The sequence below is a fragment of the Protopterus annectens genome, chromosome 14.part0 (genome assembly GCF_019279795.1).
Source record: "Protopterus annectens isolate FY-2018-M chromosome 14.part0, PAN1.0, whole genome shotgun sequence".
NCBI classification, from domain to species: Eukaryota; Metazoa; Chordata; order Ceratodontiformes; family Protopteridae; genus Protopterus; species Protopterus annectens.
This window is the reverse complement of record NC_056748.1, coordinates 608,099,839-608,123,718: the sequence shown is the minus strand read 5'-3', so window position 1 is coordinate 608,123,718 and position 23,880 is coordinate 608,099,839. Positions and strand designations below refer to the sequence as shown.

At 36.7% G+C, this 23,880-nt stretch overlaps 1 protein-coding gene across 1 annotated transcript in view; it reads right to left on the bottom strand.

Moving 5' to 3' along the window:
• Nucleotides 1–20,554: 20,554 nt before the first annotated feature.
• Nucleotides 20,555–23,880, bottom strand: part of MSMB (microseminoprotein beta) — a 78,620-nt gene continuing 75,294 nt past the window's right edge. Inside the window, exon 4 of the mRNA XM_044055680.1 lies at nt 20,555–21,313. Coding sequence (XP_043911615.1) covers nt 21,184–21,313 — 130 coding nt within the window. The 3' untranslated portion in view covers nt 20,555–21,183. The remainder of the gene's footprint in view (nt 21,314–23,880) is intronic.

The window sequence follows — 23,880 nt, the reverse complement described above, 5'->3', positions numbered from 1 at the left end:
GATGGGCTATCTGACACATGCTGTTAACTCCCATTCCCCCATGCTCTGTCTCTTTAGTCCCTATGTCACTACCTGAGCCTGGGTTATCTGGAATGGAGTCAGGGATTCATCCGTCTATGCCATAGGCCATGGGATTTTTTGTCTTTTTACTGCTACTGGTTTTATTATTAAGCTTTAATCAAACAGCATTTAGTCAGTGCTTGTTTGGTGAAACAAGCTACAGCAAAAATGTACTGTTTGTATCTAGTATCTTATTCCGCATTCCCAAACAGAGCACTGGTATTGTCATAGTGATAAGGAGAGACTGTGACTAGAAATAGCATAAGGCATATACTGGTTAAGCATAGAAGACTAGATAAGGGGAAGTAAATGACATCACAGTTTTTACTTGAAAGTAGCTATTGCTCTAATGGATGAAATAAATCCTTCATTAGGTCTGTCATAGAGAACAGTGGATCCTGGATTGTTGAGGGTCACTGTTCTGGACTGTGAGTAGGCTATGATGTTGGTTCCATCATAGAAAAGGCAGCCAGCTAGGGTTATATCTGGTGGTGCCCAATAAGATAGTTTGATGGAGTTTTGCTGCATGCTGATAGAGAAGGTTTGACAGAGAGTGGCACAAGTCTTCTCAGGACAGATTTTGCTACCAAGTTATGTCTGTAGTCCCAATATAAGTTGAACTTTTTTTTAATTTTGCAAAATGCAGCGCATAAGGTGCTATGCTTATAGACCTCAGGTGCATAGTGGACCATTTTCATATGCCGTTTGAGGCATTACACCATCTACATCTAGACAAGAAGATTAAGGGGAAGGATTTTTATAACTTTATTTCAGATTCTAACAGCACTGGTTCCTGTAGTGGAAAAAGTAGAGCAGGTATGACTTTTTAAGCTCTTGATATCCATGCCAGACCGAGACTGGATGTCCATTAAAGGGAGGATACAGTGTGAATGCTACAAGCTAATGTACCATTATGTTGTCAAGAGAGCTTTCATTTAGAATGATGACAGGACAGGTACTACGTATCTACCAGATATGAGACCCTGATGAAAAATAATGTGGATTACTTAATCCAAGGCAGTAACAGTTCATTTGTAGTAGTAATGGAAAACCTGTACACTTGTAGCCAACAATCTCAAGCTCATTTCAAATAGGGGGTGTAATACAAGGACTGAATCATAGGTAGTGGGTGCCTACATTTTTCATGCTAAGGCCAATGCTAATGTCTTTGAGGGGGTATTATGGGTCTCTATACAGTGGTCTATAATGCAGATTATACAACCCCACACCCCATTAATATTATAAAATGTGCACGCTGATTGGTCAGCGTGCACATTGTAAATCAGAGTTATAGTAATGGAAAAAGGTCCGGTCGCCCGGACTTTTTCCATTAGTATAACTCTTTTTTTTACAGCAACGGAGAATGCAAAATCTCCGTTGCTTGTTACAACCTGTCTCGCCATGTTAAATGAGTTTAACATAGCGAGACTGCTTTTTTTAAAGTTGTCTCGCTATGTTAAACCCATTTAACATAGCGAGACACTTTAAAAAGCAATGGCGATCTTGATTTCTCCGTTGCTTTTTTCAAAACTGTCTTGCTATGTTAAATGGGTTTAACCTAGTGAGACAGCTTTAAAAAACCCATTTAACATAGCGAGACAGGCTGTAAACAGCAACAGAGATCTTGCGTTCTCCATTGCTTTTGCCCACAGCTCTGATGTACTGCGTAGGCATATGCATGCGCAGTACATCAGAACTGCCGCAGAATACCCAGACAGCTGTGGAAGGGCATCAAGGAGGCATTATACAATGCCATTATTTAAGAAAAGTAATTATTTTTTTTCTTAAATAATGTCATTGTATAATAGCAATAACCCACTTCTGGGTGTAGGTAATGCTGGATTTACCCACGATTGGCTTTGTTTGGCCACTCGGGTTTTGCCCTCATGACCAAACCACACCAACCATGGGTAAATCCAGCATTACCCACACCCAGGCATGGGTTATTGCTATAGTAGTCATCGCAGACCATCTTGGGACAATGCTGTTGTAATACCATATGCTGCTATCCCTTTCCATTAGTGTTTGTGTCATAAGATTGAGGGTGTATTTGTGGTTACCTATCTATATATCCAAGGTGCATTTGAAGACAGTGAGGGTGTTACTTTGTTTAATAGGAAGAGGGAGTATGTTCCAGAGAAGAGGAATTCTTTAAATGAGGTGTCTATCATGCCAGGTGGTTTGATTTCTGTTAGGGTGAAGGTTAATTCTTTAGTATGGGTGTCTGTGGTGTTGATGATTTTGCAAATATGAATGAAATTGCAGAGGACTGGGTCATTTGAAGCCTTGTAGGCCAGGCAGAGGTCCCCTTTAACGGCTATGTATGACAAAGGGAAGGCAAAGTGAGCTTTAAGGCATTTTGCGTAAGTAATGTAACTCAGGCCCTTGATTCTCTTTGATAGGAAACATTGGGATCTTTCAAGATGAATCATATGTATGGACAAACACAAATCAAGGGAGCACTATATTCAATTATGAGACAAATAAAGTAGGAGTAGAAAGGGATACACCCTTGGACCTGGAGAAAGTATCCTTAGTAACCAGCTGTACTAAATACAAGAATTTCCTAATTCCTAACAGTCATGGCTACATGGTGGTCAGTGGAGAGCTCATTGTCAACTAATTTGGCCAGGTCTCTGATAAATGTGTCAGTTGTGAGAAGGGTGCCTGTGGTAGGAGCAGGGTTATTTCTGTTTGCAAAAGGATACAGTACTTTATTTTATATCATTTAGCTTGAGAGCATGCATGTGGCATCATTTATATGTGTGCATTAGTCCATCTTGAAGAATCTATGAGTACCCATTGAAGTTGATGATGGTTGCAAATATCAGTGTTGACATCAAAGTAAATACCAAACAAGAGTAGCCTGCATACAAAGACCTGGGGCATACCCCTTGTAATTAGCCTTTTCAAAGAAAGTGTGCTGACAATCTTAATTTACGGAGTTCTGCTTATGAGGCAGTTTGCCATCAATTGGGTAATATAAGGGTTTACATTTAGTTGGATAAAGTTATCTGTGATGCCTGAGTGAGAAATTGTGTTAAAAGGTTTGGCTAGGCTGAGGTTGTGTACTGTCTGATCCTCATTCAAGGCCTCAGTGGCATTCAAAGACAATGAATGGGTTAAGCAGATAGGGTCTACCTATCAAAAACCAAAACTTATTTACATCAAGGGAATTTAGGTTGCCAGTGTCCATGTTTATGAGATCCATAATTGTGTGTTCCATTGTCTTACAGCTAAGGTTTGTCAAAGGAAAAAGATCACCAGTGGTTCTGGTAAATCTGTCTCACATCCAAGACCCATGTGCACATCCAAAATTCGAGCCATGGGACAAGCAAATACATAAACACAATTAGAAGGTTTGGACTCCTTTTAACTGTTTATAAATGCTGGATTTTAGTTAATTGGCTTGTTTTTGTAAGAAACAAAGAAATGAAGACAACTTGCAACTCTCACGATGGAATTGTTGCATCTCTGATTGTTTTACAGATAAGACATGTAAGATTTGTGAGACTTATGGATCTACAATCACCAGGATAGTAGTGTGGCCTCCCTTCTGTAGTGGAATGACCAATATCTGTCTCAATTCCCCTGGCACAAAGCCATATGAGAAGCTGAGATTGAACAGATTGTGGAGTGGGTCAGTGTGACAGTACTTCAAACTGGCAAGGAAGCAGACCACCATACTGCTGAGGCCCATTCAACTAGTATTTTTAAAATCAGAGAACATTTAAGACCTGAAGTAGGTTAAAGGTTCTTTATTCTTCTTCTTCAGTTAGGCTGATGAGAGCTCATCATCATCATCATCATCATCAGAAGAAGAAGAATAAAGAACCTTTAAATTACTTCATGTCTTTTGGTGATTTTTTTGAACTACCAACTTGATTCAAACTGCAGTGATCCTTCACACTAACTCAAAAAGCTACACATGAAAAGCCTTTTAACCCCTATAAGGATCATGTACAAAAACTCTGAAGGACAATTCTACAGGCTTGATACTCTGGGAAGCAGCAACATCCATACTACAAGATCTTACCTGGTAAATAATTATTTCAAATCAATCTTAATAATAACTGGTCATATGCATTTAAACTATGTTTTCTTGTGCATTTTAATGGAACTTCAAAACACACAAAAGTTTTTTAACCTCATTTTAATTGTGGATTAATGGCCCGAAAAGTGAGTTATTTGCCTCTGACCCCAGACCAAAGGCTTTCATCCTGTAATTTGTTGCTCGAGCCTCATGGATACCCCCAAGGTACTGGAAGCTCATTAGTGACTGTTGTACAGAGATGCTTAACATAAGGTGAACCTCTTGCTTAGGTTTAAAATGAAGTATTTAGGAGTATGGATTAAAAAGGCTGCAGTTATAGCAGCTAAGGATATGTTTAAGATAATACAAAAACTGAGAAACTGGAAGTTCTTGCATATGGATATGGAGAGCAAGATACAAACAGTAAACATGTTTTTAGTTCCTTTAGTTTTATATACAGGTTATGCAAATATTTATCATCCAGAGGATAAATTCTGAACAATAATTAATAAAGAGTTGAAGAATTTTATTTGGGAATGGAAGAGGGCAAGAGTCAAGTGGGATAAGGCGATCCTCCCAACAGAACAAGGAGGTTCAAGATTACCTGATTTGAAGGGATATTTTAAAGCTACACAGTTAAGGATCTTATATATAACATATAACATGGGTTGGGAGGGTGGCCTAATGGTTAAGGTGTTTGCCTTACAAACACAAGGTGCAGGGTTTGAGTCTCACAAGGGATAATTGGCTAGGCTTAAAATGGCTCACAAGGGCAGTTAGCTTAGTACTAACCTATGAACATTATAGGTATATCAATACTATGAACATAAGAGAAAGCTACAATTCAAAGTGGAAAGAGGTGATGATGAAGCAGGGGGCAATTCAAGAAATAAGGCAATTATAAAGACACAGATCATTAAGGAGAATAACAACAGTCATACAGAATATTATATTCATAAAGTGGCAGAAAGTATAGCACTAAGAACTAAGCTAACATGGGAATGGAGGAAGGAGATTCTGCCAATTGAGATGACTGCAATTAAGAGAACAGAGAATAGACAAGAGGTGTCTGGAATTTATTGGTTGAAGCTGGCAAAGGAACCAAGGTACTGGGAACAAATAATTAAAGAATGAAAGGTAATAGAATGGGAAGAGATCAATAAGACATTTGGATTGCAGGTCAGTGATTGCCTTCCCTATCATGGACTGATAACACAGTATAGACAAAGAGAAAAAGACAGGTGCATTTTAAATGAAAGACCTGCACTGGCTGAGTTTTAATTGAATTTAAAACAGAAGCTGCTGTTAAAAAAGGAATAATTGGTAGAGCATATAAAATATTGCAGGATAACTATAGGAATCAATCAGGGTGAGCAAATGAGTCGAACTAAGGAAATAATTTGTTGAGCTGGGATACAGGTTCTGAATTGCCTGCACATAGTAAGGCCTTGTTAAGTTTAAGTCTGATGGCTGCCAAAAAAGCAGTTACCACTAAATGGAAATCACAATCTAAACCAACTATAGTTGAAACAAAGATATTATAACAGAGGTTAAAGGAACAGGAAGTCGGATCTTTAGAAAAGGGGGTAGGAGTAAATTACATAGAAAAAATGGAAACTGTGGGAAAATACATGAAGAAAATGCTTTGCAGGAGAAATAAGGTTTAAGAGAAGGCAGGAGCTGAATACTTTGTGAAATATTGCTTAGATTATAGGATATATAAAAGAATATATGTGATGTATAATGTCTGTAAATGTTAACTTGTTAATATGGTTTGATTACTTTTATATAGATGTAAGCTTGCTTATGTCACAAGTGATAATTCAATAAATATGTTTAAAACAAACAGAAAAAAGCTAGAAGCCGAGGGGCTGCAGCCAATTGCCACAGTGTCAGGGATAGAGTATTACAGAAGAATGGCAAAGAATCTGAAATGTAAGGTGTACAAAACAGTGGTGCAACCAGTACTACTGTTTGGTACAGAAAGAAACCTAGGCAGTAAATTTTACTTAGATTAGATCATGGCTACAGTCTGGCTCCCAGAAAACAACAAAGTATAAAGACTTCTCATCTTCTCTTCGCAGATAATTCAAAACTGTATAGTTCATCAAATGAGGAACTGAAAGCACAACTGCAAATGGTCAAAACTTTTTTCAGATGATATAAGAATGTCACTTGGTCTTGATAAATGTGCAAAAGCACATCTAAAGCAGGAATACTGCAGTACCAAGAAAACATCAGTTTGGGACAAGAACGTGATATAAAAGACCTTGAGCAAGAGGGAGTGTATAAATATTTGGGAACTGACGAAGGATCAACAATAAAATATTGAAGAAATATGAATAAAACTTAGTAAGGAATATTTCAGAAGACTTAAATTAATACTGAAAACAGTGTTGACATCTAGGAATAAAGTCCAAGCTATAAACCAATTTGCTCTTCTTGTCCTAACTTACAGTTTTGGAGTAAATGACTGGCCTCAAAAGGTGTTGGATAGGTTAGACAAGAAAACAAGAAGGATGCTTCATGCTCATCAGATGATGTATAAAAATCAGTGCATACCAAGATTATATGTTCCCCGTTCCAAAGGAGGTATGGGCCTCCTTGAAATTGATTACATGTATAGATATCTGTAATCGTGGGACTGCATGCATATCTGCTGACCTCACAAGACCCAAACATAATGAAAGTTTTGAAACATGAGGAGAATAAGTCTAAGATGACTTATTCTCCTCATGTTTCAAAACTCGAGGAGAATAAGTCTAAGATGACTTCTCTGCTCAGTTTAGCAGAAGCATATCGGCATCAAGTGGGAAATGGAAATCAAAGCAGAAATAGATAAAAATAAGGCAGCAACTAAATGTGTCAAAAACAAAAGAAAGAATATAAGATGAAGAATCAGATGAGAAGGCAAGAAATGCGTAAAATGCATAAATATAGTTGCAAGTACAGAAAACTCTTGGAACAACTTCATGTTGATCAGGAATGAAAGCAGGAATGGTTAATGAGAGGTGAATTTAAATCAAAAGACAAAAGGTTAATATTGATGGCCCAAGATAGTGGACTACATACACATAGGTTTACAAAGTCCATTGAACATGTGGGAGAAACAGACAAATGTAGGTTTTGTAAAACAGAATTGGAAACAGTCACACATCTTGTTGTTGGCTGTTATATACTAATGGCAGAAGGACTGTATACTGCAAGGCATAATAATGTGACAAGACTGTTGGATTGGGGAGTGTGCGAACATTATAATAGTGAAGTAGCTGAAAAACACTAGAAACATGAGCCACAAAGCATCATAGAAAATTATGAGGTTTATATCACATGGGATAACCTATTGCCAATAGTTCAAAAAATAGATGAGAGAAAATCAGATATAGTAGTCCATTTAAAGAAGACAAAAGTAGCACTGATCATTGAAATTGCTACACCCAGTGACTATCCTGTCTTACGTACAGAGAGGCACAATGTCATAAAATACCAGAATTTGCAGGAACAAATGAGGGCAATGTAGAAAAAGGATACACAGACAGTTCCAATAGTAGAAGGAACAATGGGTCTTATAAAAAATTTACAATCATACTAAGATATGTTACTGATACATGTAACTCTGTATGAACTGCAGGAGTCATTAATGGGCATATTGCAGGTGCTGCGAAGAGCAATTTTGGCTAACATCAAAGACTAAAACAGTACTAATTTCTTGAACTTGAATCATACTTTGACTTAGGAATGGGGTCCATTCCAGTCATGGTATTAGAAACCCCAAAGTCTTGGTGAAATTAAAAAAAGGAAAGGGGGCTTACAATATGCATATGTCAGATACTACTAGGATAGGCATCTAACAAGGTTCTGTCTTGGTTCCTCTTCTATTTTCCCTATATATAAATAACTTACCTTGAGATCTTCCTTGTCTGAGTTGCATTTTATATACTGATGATATTGTTATTACTAGAGATAGCAAAATATCATCCACTCTTTCCAAAGTGCTGCAAAGAGACTTTGCTACCATACAGAACTGGCTTCATCATAATAAACAGTCTTCCAACACACTAGAAACTTCTGCAATGCTCTTAGTTACTATTCAAAGACCAAAATCTCCAGTGTCACTATTATTCACCCAAATGGCACTGCTCCCCTTCATTTCTCAACAAAAAGACCTAGTACTTATTTTTGACTCTCAACTAAACTTCCACAATCATGTCAACACACAAGTGAGAAAGGTATTAAGTCAAGAAAAAAATTCTTACAAGTTATCTAATCTTCTTACCCAGGAAGTGAGGCAAGCCATCATTTTTAATGTTCTCAGACCAAGATAAGAATAAACTCTCCCTATCATTACTTCCTGTTCTGGTCAAAATACTACCCTTCTTCAAACAACTGAAAACCAAATCCTTAGGTTTATTCATCTCTCTTGTTATAAAGAAAACCACTGCACCACCTTAAAAAATCAAATTAACTTTCTGTTAATATCAAGACCTCTTTCTTCCTCAATACTCTTATTCGCAAGATATTGCAACACAGATACTCTCCTCCCCTTCTTAACAAATTGTCCATCAGGGCCTTTTGCCAACTCTATTTGTGACTCTTGATTCTATTCAGTTGCACATGGCCCCATTCACTTTAGCTATTTGTGAGAGGGCTTTTTTCCCCAAATATCCCCTAATTCCTTGAATATCATCCTTAAAACTGTTACACAGATGGTTGACATCATACATTTCAAGAAAAACCTGCATACCCATTAGTTAAATGAAAACAAATACAAATGCTTCAGAGATACTGGATAAGGCTACTTTACAACTGAAATAATGCTGCTAATGCACTTTGCTGAATTATCATGTTTATATGATTGATTTCTTATGACTCAATGTGTTATACACTGTTCATTTTAAGCTCAATATTGTTAACAATGTCACTGTTTAAACATTTATGATTCTGTACCTTTAACATCTTTAAATTAATGACAGTGTTTGCTGTTAGAGTCACTGTTTAATTTTTTGTTTTCATTTATGCACCTATACTTAATTTCTCATGTTACTGTATAATCTGTTTCTTATGGTGTTGTTTGTGTAACGGTATATGTCTTTATGGCCTGGGTCATGGCTGAAAAAGAATATTTTGGACCAGCTTACTGACTTGATAAATAAATAAATAAATAAAAACAATCATACCATATTAATAGTAAATCTTTTACTGAAATCTAGATAGGCTACACTAATAAGCTGACCCCAGTTTTCTACCTTGGTCACCCTGTCAAAGCTACATGAACTTTATTCACCCTTTTGCAGTGAATCCAGTGTCCTTGATTTCAGTGTCCTTTAACTATTCACATCTTCCCATCCAAAGGAATTTCATATTTTACTGCTGTGAATGTCAACACTAAGTGGTCTGTAGTGTCCCATATTTTTTCCCATTTCCAGGCTTATGAAATGAAAATACACGTGGTCTACTCTAGTCTCTGTCTAGGGTCATTAGTCTCATCTTCTCAATTTTTTATAAATATATCAGGAAGCAGTTTCATTAGGTACACTTTTTATTTATTTATTTACTTATTTAATTCTGAGAAAATGCTATCAGGCCCCATTATCTTGCATACTTTAAGTTTTAAAAGTGCCTTTATACCTTCCTAAAGTGAATGAACTGGAATAACTACCCTGATCTTTTTACTGGCAGTAGGGTTATGTTACTTCAGAGATCAACTTTCAGCCTGTCTGCAGAACGACAATGACCATGAACCTAACTGGATTCTTACTAAACTTCCAACCAAGGGCTACCATCATCTTTTTGTTGCATTTATTTATTTATTTATTTATTATTTATTTATTTAAATTTGTTGACCGGGAGTGTCCGACTGGACGTGGGTCCATTTTCAGCGGAGGCCCGGGGAGAAAAGCTCCACAGTAAAATAAACAGACAGTAGTTACATTGGATTACATAGCGATTAACAATTTAACATAGAAATTACTTACAACATATTTACAGATGAAGAACATAGTACATCAGTAGACAACCAGAATCTTTATCTGTGAAGTACATAACAGGCATTAACAAATGTAACAATGAGAAGTTCCTGCTGTATAATAAGTACTAGGCTTATGAGCATCTGAGCTTGCTATAATCAAGGTAGTTAGTGGAGTGGAAAGAAAGGTAGTAGTTGGATGGGGTGGATGATATTAGAGTGGGAGTTGCAAGGGCATAGCCAGCATGTTTTTAGGTGCGCTTTTAATAAAGTTTTGAAGTTGGTGCATGATGGTACGGAGGTAATTGTGGGTGGGAGTGAGTTCCATAATTTGGCTATGGCGCAAGAGAATAGTGCTTCACCAGCAGAGTTATTGGCTTTAGTGATCTGCAAGTGATTTTTGTTGCTGGATCTTAGTGGTCTGGTGGCACGATAGGGTTGGAGTAGATTCTGAAGGGATGGGACATTTAGTGGATGGTTTACTAGTTTGTGGGTGAGTGAGAGTTGATACCACTGAAGGAGGTGAGGGAGTTCAAGCCAGCCCAGTTCAGCAAGTGAGAGACAGTGGTGACTATGGTAGGATGCCCCTGTGGCGAATTTGGCGATTTTGTTGTAGCAGGTCTCTAGCTTGTTTAGATCACATTGCCTTAGGTTGGTATATACTGGAGAGGCATAAAGTAGGGTGGAGCTAAGGTGGGAATTTGCTATTGAAATCTTTGCTGCTTTGGTGAGAAATTGTTGATTTCTGTATAATGCTCCTAGTTTTTTGTGGACTTTTTTTATGGTCATGGATATGTGAATGTCAAATTTTAGTTTATTATCTATTTCCACTCCTAGCAATTTGGTGTGTTCAGTTGGGTATATAGTGGTGTTGTCTTTTGCTGTGATGTTAAAGAGAGAGTTGTTTTGAGTATGTTTGGTGGGTTGGAAGATGAGTAGTTTAGTTTTGTTTGGGTTGAGTATTACTTGGGCATCGGATAACCATGTTTCAACAGAGGAAAAGGCTTCCTGTGTGACTTTTTGCAGTTTGGGTAGGGACTGGGCTGAGCAGATGATGGTCGAATCATCTGCGTATTGGATGAGTGTGCCATGTTTGGTGGCAGAGGCTAGATTATTGGTGTAAACAGAGAAAAGTAGGGGTCCAAGGATGGATCCTTGGGGAACCCCTATGGAGACAGGTAGTTGGGGAGATATGTCATTCTGCCATACAACGGATTGTTGGCGGTCAGACAGGTAACTCTGAAACCAGTTGGTGACTGATTGTGAGAAGGATAGGTTATTGAGGACAGAGATAAGTTGTTTGTGTGGGACCATGTCAAATGCTTTAGATAGGTCTAGGAAAGTAGCAGAGGAGAGATAGCCATTGTTTTTATGCTGAAGGATAGTGTTAGTAAAGGAGAGTAAGGCAGTGGTGGTGCTATGGTTTGGTCGGAAACCATGCTGAGTACTGGAAAGGAGGTTGTTAGTAAGGAGGTAGTCTGAGACCTGAGAGTGTATGCATCTCTCTAGTATTTTGGAGAGTGGAGAGAGAATAGCTATGGGGCGGTAATTGGTTAGTTCTGCAGAGGGTCCACCTTTGTGGAGGGGAATTATATGTGAGACTTTCCACAATGTGGGAACGTAACTTTCTGACAGAGATCGGTTAATCAAGATGAATACTGGGTAGGCCAGAGCATCAGCTGCGATTTGTAGGTATTCACTTGGGAGGTTGTCTGCTGCTAATTTGGTGGGTTTAAGTTTAGTTAAGAGTTTTTTATGTTGGAGGTAGGTACAGGAGAAAAAGAGAAGGCAGTGGGGAGATTACTAGTTGAAGGTGTGGGTTGGAGAGGAGGGGGGTTATGTTGTTTAGCTAGTGATAGTATGGTTTGGGTGAAGTGTGTGTTGAATGAGGTAGCGATATTTTCTGAGGAGTGAGGGATGTTAGGAGGAGGGGTACTGACTTTACCTAGGTGGAGGATGGAGTTTATGGAGGACCAGAATTATTTGGGGCTGTGTTGTGAGGAGTCTAGGGCAGACTGGTAGTATTGGAATTTGTCCTGTTTTATTAGCTTTTTGACTCTATTGCGTAGTTCTAGGAATTTCTGTCTAGCTGCGGGGGTTTTGGTTTTGCGCCAGTACTCCCAAGGCTTTATCCCTGTTTTTCATTTCTGACTTAGTGGTTTTCTGTAGCCATGGGGAGGGTTGTACTTTGGTTCTGGAAAATCTTATGGGGGCATGGTAATTAAGGATGTTCAGGAAGGTAGTATTAAAAAATTCAACTGCGTCATCTAGACTGAGTTACTTTAGAGCATGCCAGTTACATTCTTTGAGGGATGAGATGAATGTGAGTGGGTTAAAGTTTAGTTTTTTTACGTATTTGACGGTAGATAACAGGTTTAGCTTGGTATAGGTATTTTTTGAGTAGGAATGTTGAGGAGTGATCACTGAGGCTATCTGATAAGCAGCCTGTTACATATGACTGGGGGTTCTTACTGACTAGTATCCAATCCAGGGTAGTGTGCTTGCTGGAGTTTTTATTTATCCTTGTTGGTGACTGGACTAGTTGAATGAAGCCATGAAGGTGTACATGATGGGTTGGATTGTTGCCAGAACAGGATTGCCAGTCAACATTTAAATCACCTAAGATGATAGTTTCTTGGGGGAGATGGTGGGTAGACCAGCTGAGGAGGTTTTCTAGTGGAGGGATGTTTTGGCCAGGTGGGAAGTAGCATCCAATTATGTTGATGGTTTTGTTTTGGTTAATTTTAGGGTTGGTATATATTATTTCTTCATTGCCTATTTGTGGAGCTGATGATTTTAAGATCTGGATGTTTAGATGCTGTTTAAATATTATAGCTACACCACCTCCTTTTTTGTTTAGCCGGTCTACTCTTAGTATGCCGTAACCTGTAGGGAGTATTTGCTCACTGGTAATGTGAGGTTTTAGCCAGGTTTCTGTCAGGATGACTATATCTGGGGAGTACAAGTCTATGGTGGCATGGAGTTCATGGACTTTGTTGGATATACTTCTAATATTTAGGCTTAGTAGAAGGAAGTCACATTTGCCTGTCTATCTCCCCCCTGCCTCTGTGGCTAAATTCAGCTCCGCTGAATAACATCCTAACCAACATCTCCGTTTTGTTGGGGACTTTAACTTAACTTTCTTAGGTCCACTACACCTTGACAACTCAGAACTCCTTGTCGACTATGCCTACTATACTTAATTTTTAAAACTTACAACCACTTGCGTTTTGAGTTCTTAATTACTTCCTCCTTAACAATATATTCAGTATCATAAATCACTCATCTACTTTCAGGGACCACTGCCTTTTAATATTTCACATACAAAATCTAAAAATAAAATATTCCCCTAAAACTATCAAAAAAACTTCCCCAAAAATAACTAGACTGAAAGCCTATCTTACAACAATAGACCAATCCCTAACTATTAACTTCATACATCAAAACTCTGCTGCAAACTTATTCATATAACTTTTACAAGACACTCAAAATACCCACTTTCCCATAATCACTGGCTATTTAAACATAGCAAGACTGACTGTCTCACAAAAAGTTGAAAATTCTAATGCATTTAAGTGATGCTTGGAAATGCTGGAAAAATACTGTAATCCTAACTCAAGGGGAGCAATGCATTAAGTTATGGAGCAATACTAAACAAGCCAGATGCACGCATAAAGCTAAGCACCTCAAATCAAAACATACCAAATGCCTTCACTCCCCCAAACAGTTGTGCTGTGAGGTAAATTATATTTCTGGTAGAAGTCTACCTAAAGAGCTTTCCTCTCCTGGCAACATTCCTTGAACTACTAGAAACCTGTCACCAGCTTATTTTCTCAAAGAATTCTCCAGACTTCTCATGCAGCACGTTACATCCTCTTCCAGACAAATTCACCCAAATCCCCAAGAATATCTCCCACCCTTCTACTTCTCCAAAAGCACACGCAAACACATTGTACCTCTACTAGAAGAGATTCTTCTAGACTGTCCCGCTGGTCCTGATAACCTCTGTCCTTGGGTTCTCTGCAACTAAAGAAATTTCATAGTCATCCCACTAAAACAATTCCCTCAACGTCTAAGACCACATCCAGAAAGTCAGATGCAAAGTCAACTGACTTCTTTTCTACACCCAAAATATATTTTATTCCCTCACAACCAACAGCATACTCTCTATTTGGAAATCAGGCTTTTGTTAGACCTGTACCAAAGGATCACAAACCCTCTTTAGCTTCTTTTTTCTGCCCCATCTCAGTACTTCCTACCTTTGGTAACATCCTCAAAAAATTATTTACAACCAGCTTGCTACTTGCCTTGACAAAAACAATTTACGTTATCAGAAGCAGCATGGGTTTTGGGCAGGTAAAAGTACCATGGCCATGGCTGCTCTCTGGAAACTAACCAATGACATCCTCAGTAACATGGATAAAGGTAACCTCACTGGTGGAGTATTCACTGACCTTACCTAGGCCTTTGACCTGGCTGACCACTCCATCCTATTATCTCACTTTAAAGATATTGGTATAATCTCTGACTGTATGCAATAATTCAAAGATTTCCTGATCAATCAAACTTTCACAGTTAAAATTAGGCCTGCCTTATCAGTTAAAACCTTTGCCCTTTCAGTGGTTACTCAGGATCGATTTTTGCAACAATACTATTATCCAGTTTTACAAATAAATTGCTTTTTGACCTACCACATCTACAACTCATTTTTTAAGCTGATGACATAGATAATTAATGCTTCATACATCATTCAAAATGAAATTCAAGCAGACCTTCTACAGCTAAACAACTGACGTTTCTCAAAAAAAAAAAATTACCCAGCAACCTTAAAAAAAAATAAAATAACAAGTCCATGCTGTTTGGCACAAAGGAAAGCCTCACTATAGCTATTAACTCTCTCCATATCAAAAACCAAGACAACAATTTAAATGAATCCATCACATCATATAGATGCCTTTAGTTGGCTTGAACAATCCCTAAACTTCAAAGAGTACATTCAGAAAGTTAGATGCAAAGTCAACTACCATCTTTTCAAGACCCAAAAGGTATCTAATTTCCTCTCAAAATTTGTTAGAGCAGCCTTAAGTAAAGGTGTCCCTGCTTGCATAACTAGAATATGGCCTACCCCTACTCCCTCTGCCTCACAAAAAAAATCTCTTTCTTAAAAAAAATCTGCTGTTTCATTCCCATCTCCCCTAGGCATGAACATCACTGCTACACCTTGGAAAAGGCAAACTGGCTATCCATTCAAGGCAAAGGCAGTCTCCTCCTTGGCTCTCTTCTTTTCAAACTCCTATGCCAGGACACACCATCCCCACTAACAAGAAGACTATCTACATCCAACCCACACCATACTTTCATGACTCCATTGATTAAACTTCATTCCACAAAACACAACTTCTCTGTTTTTGCCCCTAAATTGTGGCAGTCACTACCTCAGATCTTACTGAAATCAGAGACTGCAAAAAGAGCAAACTGCAGTTCAAGCAATATCTTACTACACAATATAAGTGCACATATCAGAATACAGACCATGTAACTCCCATAGTTGTACTATTACATTCATCACAGAAAACCTTGGCTGCTTAATTTCCCATCCTTTCCAACATATAAACCCATACCCACAGCTTCCCCATCTGGCCTAACGATTCCTACTATAAATCTAATATTCACATCTCCCGTTACTACCTCTTCTATTGTAGCCTTTAGTATTCTACAATTTCTATTTTTTTTTCACTGCTAAAACTTCCCTTCATACTTTTATATACTATATCTGTTCATTTTTGGCTGGACCACACTTACCTCAACTATAACACCCGTATTATGCATTGTATCCTCCTGATCATAGATCTTTTTAAATCTTCTTGCAAAAATGTGTGTGTGTTTGTGTGTGTGTGTGTGTGTGTGTGTGTGTGTGTGTGTGTGTGTGTGTGTGTGTATAGATAGATAGATATATTTTACATCTATGTTAGGCTATGTTACTATAAAGCATAATTTAGTTATACCTTTAATCTTATGTGAACAAAACTAAAAATACAAACAAGCTCAGTAAAACAAAAATTTGGAGGACTGCAAGAACTTACAAACTTCCAACCACTATATTTATTTACTCCAAACCATAAAAAGCATCAGTAAAATTGTACAAATGCTTTCACCTTATAAACAATACAAAGACTTTTTCAAATGCAACATAGTAACCTACTAACACATGGTCAACATTACATCATTTCTTAAAGGGGAAAGAGGTGAATGAACTAGTCACATGTTCACCTTAATATCATTCCTTAAAGAAATACAACTAAAAACATTTTTATCACATTTAAAACTGTGTTATCTAAAATTATGCACAATACAATCAATTAAGTATACATTAAAGAACTTGATATAAACCAGCAGTAAAAACTGGACAAAGCCTCATACTATCTTCTAAAAAGTTTTAATTTTAACAAACTACTAGAAGAGACCTCACGGAGTCCTGGTACATGTGTTGCATCAAGTCACAGCTACCAATAGAGTTCCTTTTGTTCTAAAACCAGTCCCCATGGCCTACCTCTAGGATTAATTAATATACGCTCTAAAACAACAAATTTAAAATGGTGGTCTGGAAAATTAATAATATGTTTTGATAAAGCATTTGTATTACTTTTCTTACGAATTTCATATATATACTTCCGCACTCTTTGCTTAATCATCTACTCCATTTTGCCATGTTAAAACAGGAACATACATATGGTGGTGCTGCAGTAGCATTGTCGCCTCACAGTAAGACGCTGTCCGGTTTGATTCTCAGCTAGAGCGTCTTCTACGTGGAGACATGCATGAATGGGCATACCTTCGTTGAAGGTTGTGTCAGGGCTGGTAACTCAGCATGTAAAAATCAACTACCAATCATTAGCAGAACGGAGTTCCACTGTGGCGACCCCTAACCGGGAAAAGCCGAAAGACACAACAACAGCAACTTAGCATAAAACCAAATATACCACCTCTCTACTGGAGCAATTAAATCTACCTTTTAAGGTGAAATTCTTATTTCTTACTTTAAAATTGTCACAAACAAGTACCTTATTACAATAGTTGTAAGATGCACATCTATGCATACTGGACCTCATGTGTTGACCCAAAGAGGATTTTGTGGGTTTTGCAGATTCAAGATAACTTTAAGGCAAGTCCCTACTGCCCAATTTTTCCTATCATTTTTGATTGTCCTTCATGATAGTCTAGTTCTTGTTTAAAATCCACTTAATATTCTCACAATCGAGGGAATAAGTGGTGACAAAATGCACCTAAAGTTACTTTCCTGGATATTTCTAGGTTCATTAAGGGGCCGGGCATACAGGATAGTTTTCTGTCCTTACAATATAGCAACAAAATAATTATTTTTCCTCTTTAGAACAACCTTTTTGAATATAGTATCTATAAACAACTCCAGATAACCCCCTTCTTAAAAACATGGCTTTCAAATAGTTACATTCCTCAAAAAATCAACATAATTAGACACCATTGTAGCTGCTCGTACAAGTTGCCCATTTGCAATGACCTTTTTTCTGAGCAGTAGGATGAAAACTTGTATAATATAAGAAGGAATTAGAATAAGTTGGCTTCCTGTGAATTCTAGAAATTAGTCTTTGATTGACATAGTCCTTAATGAGGGGAATATGCAAATGCAAAATTTAGTCATGCCCTATATCGTATGTAAACTTTAAAAAGGTTGTTGTACCATTAATATATTCCAGAAAGTCAGGATTTTTTTGGGGTTCTTCCTTCCACACGATAAATATGTCATTTAGGTACTTCATATAGAGGTACCAAAATTAGGCAGCTCACCGTTAAGGATATATTCCTTCTCCCATTCTATCGTGACTATGTTCACAAAAAAGAGATTCACATGTGCATACCATGGCTATCCCCTTTTCTTGCAGAAAATATTGTTTTTCAAAAAAAATGTAATTGTTGTATACAACTAACCATACTAATTCTGAAAGTGCTTTTATCCTATTGTGAGACAATTCACTATGAATTTCAAGGAAATTAATGAATCACTTTAACCCTATTTCATGTGGAATTGTGGTATTATAAATCCTTAACAGCTATAGTTAAAAAGGTATAATGTTCCTCAAAGGTCAGTCTGTTACACGTCTTTAAAAAATCCCATGAGTCCTTATATATGTATGGCATTTTTTTGTACTAATCCTTTTAGGTGTTAGTCTAAGAGTTTCATTGCTGAAGAAGGGACAGAATTCCTCGTGTCAACTATGGGACCCATTGGTGGATTATTATTGCTGTTGTGTATTTTGGGTACCCTGACAATAGTGGGTACCACAAAATTTTTAAGATTCAAATCAGTGTATTGATCCTGACTAATCTGTCCCTGTGCGACCATATCATACAATGGTAAGGAAATCCTTTGATAAGCAGTGTACATTTTATTTTTTGAGACCTGCCTATAAGTATCATCAAACAGAATGTTATACATTCCATCTGTACAGTCGATCTTAATCATAACCACAACCCCTCCTCCTTTGTCTGGCTTCATTATTCTTATGTCAGACGTTTTGATCTTTGGAAGGAATGTAATAATTTGAAAGCCATTATTTTAAAAAGGGGTTATCCAGAGTTCTTTATAGATACTATATTGGAAGAGGTAGTTCTAATGAGGGAAAATAATTATTTTGTTCCTATATTGTAAGGACAGAAAGCTATCCCGTATGCCCGACCCCTTAATTAACTTGGAAATATCCAGGAAAGCAACTTTAAATGCAGTTTTGTTACAACTTTATCTTCGATTGTGAGAATATTAAGCACATTTTAAACAGGAACTAGACTATTGTGAAGGACAATCAAGAATAGAAGGAAAAATTTTGCAAAAAAAAAAAAAAATTATTATTTATAAGAAAGGGACTTGCCTTAAAGTTATCTTGAGTGTACAAAGCCCACAAAATCCTCTTTGGGCCAACACATGAGGTCCAGTATCCATAGATATGAGGCTTGCAGCTATTATAATAACATACTTCAGCAAGAAATATACTGATAGTCTCACCAAGTTGAAAAATGAAGAAAAGAAAAGCCAAATAAATCCAATATTCGATACTTTAATAACGAGAAAAAAGATGAGCGCTTTCGCTTGTTTGTGACAATTTTAAAGTAAGAAATGTGAATTTCACCTTAAAAGGTAGATTTAATTCCTCCAGTAGAACTGTGGTATACTTGGCTTTATGTTCAGTATGTTCCTGTTTTTATGTGGGCAAAATGGAGTGGATGCTTAAGCAAGGAATGTGGGAGCTGATATATATATATATATATATATATATATATATATATATATATATATATATATATATATATATATATATATATATATATATATATATATATATATATATATGTATATATATGTATATATATGAAATTCATAGGAAAAGTAATACAAATGCTTTATCAAAACACAATTCATTTTTCAGAGCTGCATTTTAAATTTGTTGTTTTAGAAAAACTATTAATTAATCCTGGGGGTGGGCCATGGGAACTGGTTTTAGAAGAAAAGGAACTCTATTGGCAGCTGCGACTTGATGCAACACATGTACCAGGATTCAATGAGATCTCTTCTATTGCTGGTTTATATTGAGTTCTTTAATACATACTTAACTGATTGTATTGTATATAATTTTAGATAACATGGTTTTAAATGTGATAAAATGTTTTTAGTTATACTTCTTTAAGGAATGGTACTAAGACAAACTGTGACTAGTTCATTCATCTTTTTTCCCCTTTAAGAGATGATGTAATGTTGATCACGTGACAGATCATTCATCTTTTTAAAGTTGTTAATAGGTTACTATGTTGCATTTGAAAAAGTCTTTGCATGGTTTACAAGATGAAAGCGCTTGTGCAATTTTACCAAAGATTTTTATGGTTTTGTGTAAATAAACACGGAGGTTTGAAGTTTGTAAGTTCTCGCATTGCCTACTAGATGTACTTATACTGTAAATGACTACAAAGACTCTAGAAGAAGCATTTCATGTTTCATTTTAAACATATTTTCTGTTATGTGTATTTGTAAAAAATGACACAAATTACCCTTTCACATCACAGTATTTCACTGAGCCATACTTCTCCATGGGAAATAGGTCTACTTCCAGAATATTATAATGACCAGTGTTTCGTACATTACTTCCTTAAACTAAATTATTATGAACCATTATGTTGATCTGTAAGAAATTTTAAGCAAATTGCATAACATGCTGCCAGGAGCAACTGCTGAGTAGATTCTGAGTAGAATTCCCTGTAAAGCCAAGGAAGATAAGGAGACAAATGCTCAAAATTTCAAATACAAGGCACCATAGATGTTAATGGTGATATTCTCACAATCATATACTAGGTAGATTTTCCTAGGAAAGAATTACAAATTACTCAAATGTATACAAAATTTCAGCATAATTTTTTTTTTATTTTTGTAAATGCAAACATGGCTAAAAGAAGGAAAGCACTGTATTATTTTATAAAACATAAAATGCATACAATTATGTTTGGCTAATGTTTTATATACATTTCTTTTCCATGAAAAAGTATGTTTTATAACAGCATTCAGTTTCAGTCATTAGGCAGCCTCTGTTTTATAAGTATATTTTGCCAAGTAAAATTATTCACACATTATAGTTTTTCTTTTGTTTTGACACTCAGGTATTACATTTGTAAATCAAAAAAATTATTTTCACTATTTACTGCCAACCATAAGGAAATAGAGTATGTTTGCGCATCCCTAAATAGTTTGAAAATAGAAAGCATTTACAGTGTTGGAACATCCTGAGTATAAGCAAATCAGTGTATAATATTAAGTGAGGGACTTTCTATCATGTTACTAAGCTGCAGATCTTCACAACTTTACAGCAACAAAACAATGAATGCAAAATTCTGTCAACAAATTATGCCATGCGTGCAATGTGCCCACCACCCCTCTAACTTAAAACACACTAACTCTGAGTCACACAACCTTGCAGAAAGAAGAGACAATTATACCTTTACACTCACTGCTTTGTTGAATTAATTGTAGCTTAATAAGTCATTAGGTTTCCATTTCAAAAGATCATCTGTCTATGTAAGCAGACATTTAATTGATATAGTACTATCTTTATTTAAGTATAGCTCCTGAATATGGGCAGGTTTTGCTGTGATCATTCTTTTTAACAACACTGTAAGTGCATGTTTTTTCATTCAAAATGGTTTCACAGTCATCATCATATCCTGTTGGAATTACAGCCCTGTAATAAAGAAAAAGTACATATTTAAAAAAATTGTTTGTTGTGTATTATATAGATGAAAGGTTGCTAACTGTTTTCATTAGAAGACTAATGCCATATTTCTCAGGCACTGAATGTATAATTATTTCTATATTTACACAACATTTTAGAAATTTAAATTAGTATTCATCACATCACACTGTAACAGTCAACTGTAGTTTCTCAGGTCTGTATTTGTTGTTTTTATTCAGCAACAAATTTTAGATATGTAAACACTAACAGATAAACAGTTTTCTAGATACAAGAAATTGTGGCTGGCATGAGCAAACCTAAACAGATAGACTAAAACATGCATAATAATAGAGAATGCAAAATCTGTATATGATGCAGAAATGAACATGGTCTTGCACTGAAATTACAAATTGATTTTACTTCTTTACTTTAGCAATAAAGACTAGTTTGCCTGTATATGAAAACATATTAATTAGGAAGGGATAGAAATAGTACAACATCAGTACAAAAGCATTGGTGCTATTTATAGTGCAACAATAATGATAAAGATCCATATTAAAGTTTTGGGAGCTGCATTGTTTTATGTGGTGGGACAAGAGCTTACATTTTCAGAGTCTTTTTTTCCTTCCTGATGGAGTTATGAAAAGTTACAAGTATTGCTCTTCCTGCAATCAAACAAGTGAACTGGACATTGATAGTAAATATCTCACATGGTATTAAAAGAAAATTTAACATTGAGACCCCTTGTGTATAATATGACTGCTTATAGGATGTATATATAAAATTACTAATGTAAGTTATCATTGAGATTCAATATACCATACATACCAATATACCTTATATATCATAAAAATTCATCACCCAACTAAATGCCGCTACATTAGCTTGAAAAACAAAAACTACAAAAAAATCATAAACAAATTTTTAAGACTCATGAGCAACTTAAAAAATAATCTTATGAAGGATGGAAACATCCACCCCAACCATGGCCCATCTACAACAGTAGACCCAAGCACACCATCTAACAACCCAATGTGTACTACCCAGATTGATAGACATCCAAACTCATTTCTCGTCTGTCATCTCAACATCGGAAGCTTAAACAACAAGATCCATAGCCTACATTGACTCTTAGCTGTTCACTCCCCTGATATCCTCTGCCTCACAGAAACCTGGCTAAAACCAATAACCAAAGATAATAAAATAACCCCTCCCACAGTACAACATCCTTAGACTGGACCAGATCTCCAGGAATGGTGGCAGGGGAGCTGTAATTTACAAGTCTACCCTAACAATTGACACCCAACAGCCACCCCAGTTTGGCAATGCAGAAATTCTCATCACCAAACTAATAATAAACAAAAATAAATGCAGATACTTTGTTTGCATTTATATTCCAAAGAATGATAATACTCTAGAAAATATCTTACATTGGCTAGCTTCTAACTATCCCCAGGAAACCATTGTCTTGGGGGACTTTAACATTGATTGGAACACCTGTTCCTCTAAAACTCCCTCCACCCATTTAAACCTCCATGAGCTTACTCAGATCATTGCCACCCCACCAGATTTAGCAAAAATAGAGTCAAAGATAGTATTCTCGATTGGATACTTATTAACAGCCACCCCCAAAAGTACAAGGCAGGTACATTACCCGATGATCTAAGTGATCACTGCCTTACCTATATTATTAGGCTCAAAGCTGACATTCCCAATCAGCCCACCTACAAAACTATAAGAAACGTCAGTAACTTTAACCTTGACAACTTCCAAAAAGAACTCAAAGCATGTAATTGGAATGTCTTGAAATGACTCCCATTACAAGAAGATGTTGAGTACTTCAATACCCAATTTCTGGCTATCCTTAACCACCATGTTCCTCTCTGTACCATCCGTGTAAAAGCCACTGTTACACCGTGGCTATCTAAAGAAACAAAAAAACTAAATTAAACTAAGAAACAATGCCTGGGTCAGGTGGCATGTTATCAAAGCCCCTATGGACCAAGTAAGATACCGGCAGCTAAGGAACCAGACCAAAAAATCTGTCATTCTAGACAAAAAAAATCACTACTCCCTCCTACAACAAAAATATCAGCTAAAACCTCAAAAGTTCTGGGCTGGTATTAACAATCTTCTCCACCCAGGCTGTTCTGCCACTCCTACCCCATCAGCTGCCCTTGATAAATCCCCTGTTGAAATTGCAAACAGCTTCAGCTCCTTCTTTACTGAAACTATCCAGTCCCTAGCTACCCATCTTACTCCATTGGACACAAACACCAGCTCTGACACATCTAGTCCTGATCCACTCAGCACCCAACCCACCTTTACCTTTTAAACTGCACCTGCCAACCTGATCCAGACCTTACTCGAAAAGCTAAAACCTACTACAGTAGCTGCTGACCACCTCCCAGCTGAATATCTTCAAAAAGCAGCTGATGCCATAGCACTTCCCATTTCTCTTCTGATCAACAGATCCATCTCAGAAGGATCCATCCCAGCAATATGGAAAATATCACATGTTATACCTCTCCATAAAGGAGGAAGTTCCACATAATTATCTAACTTTAGACCTATAG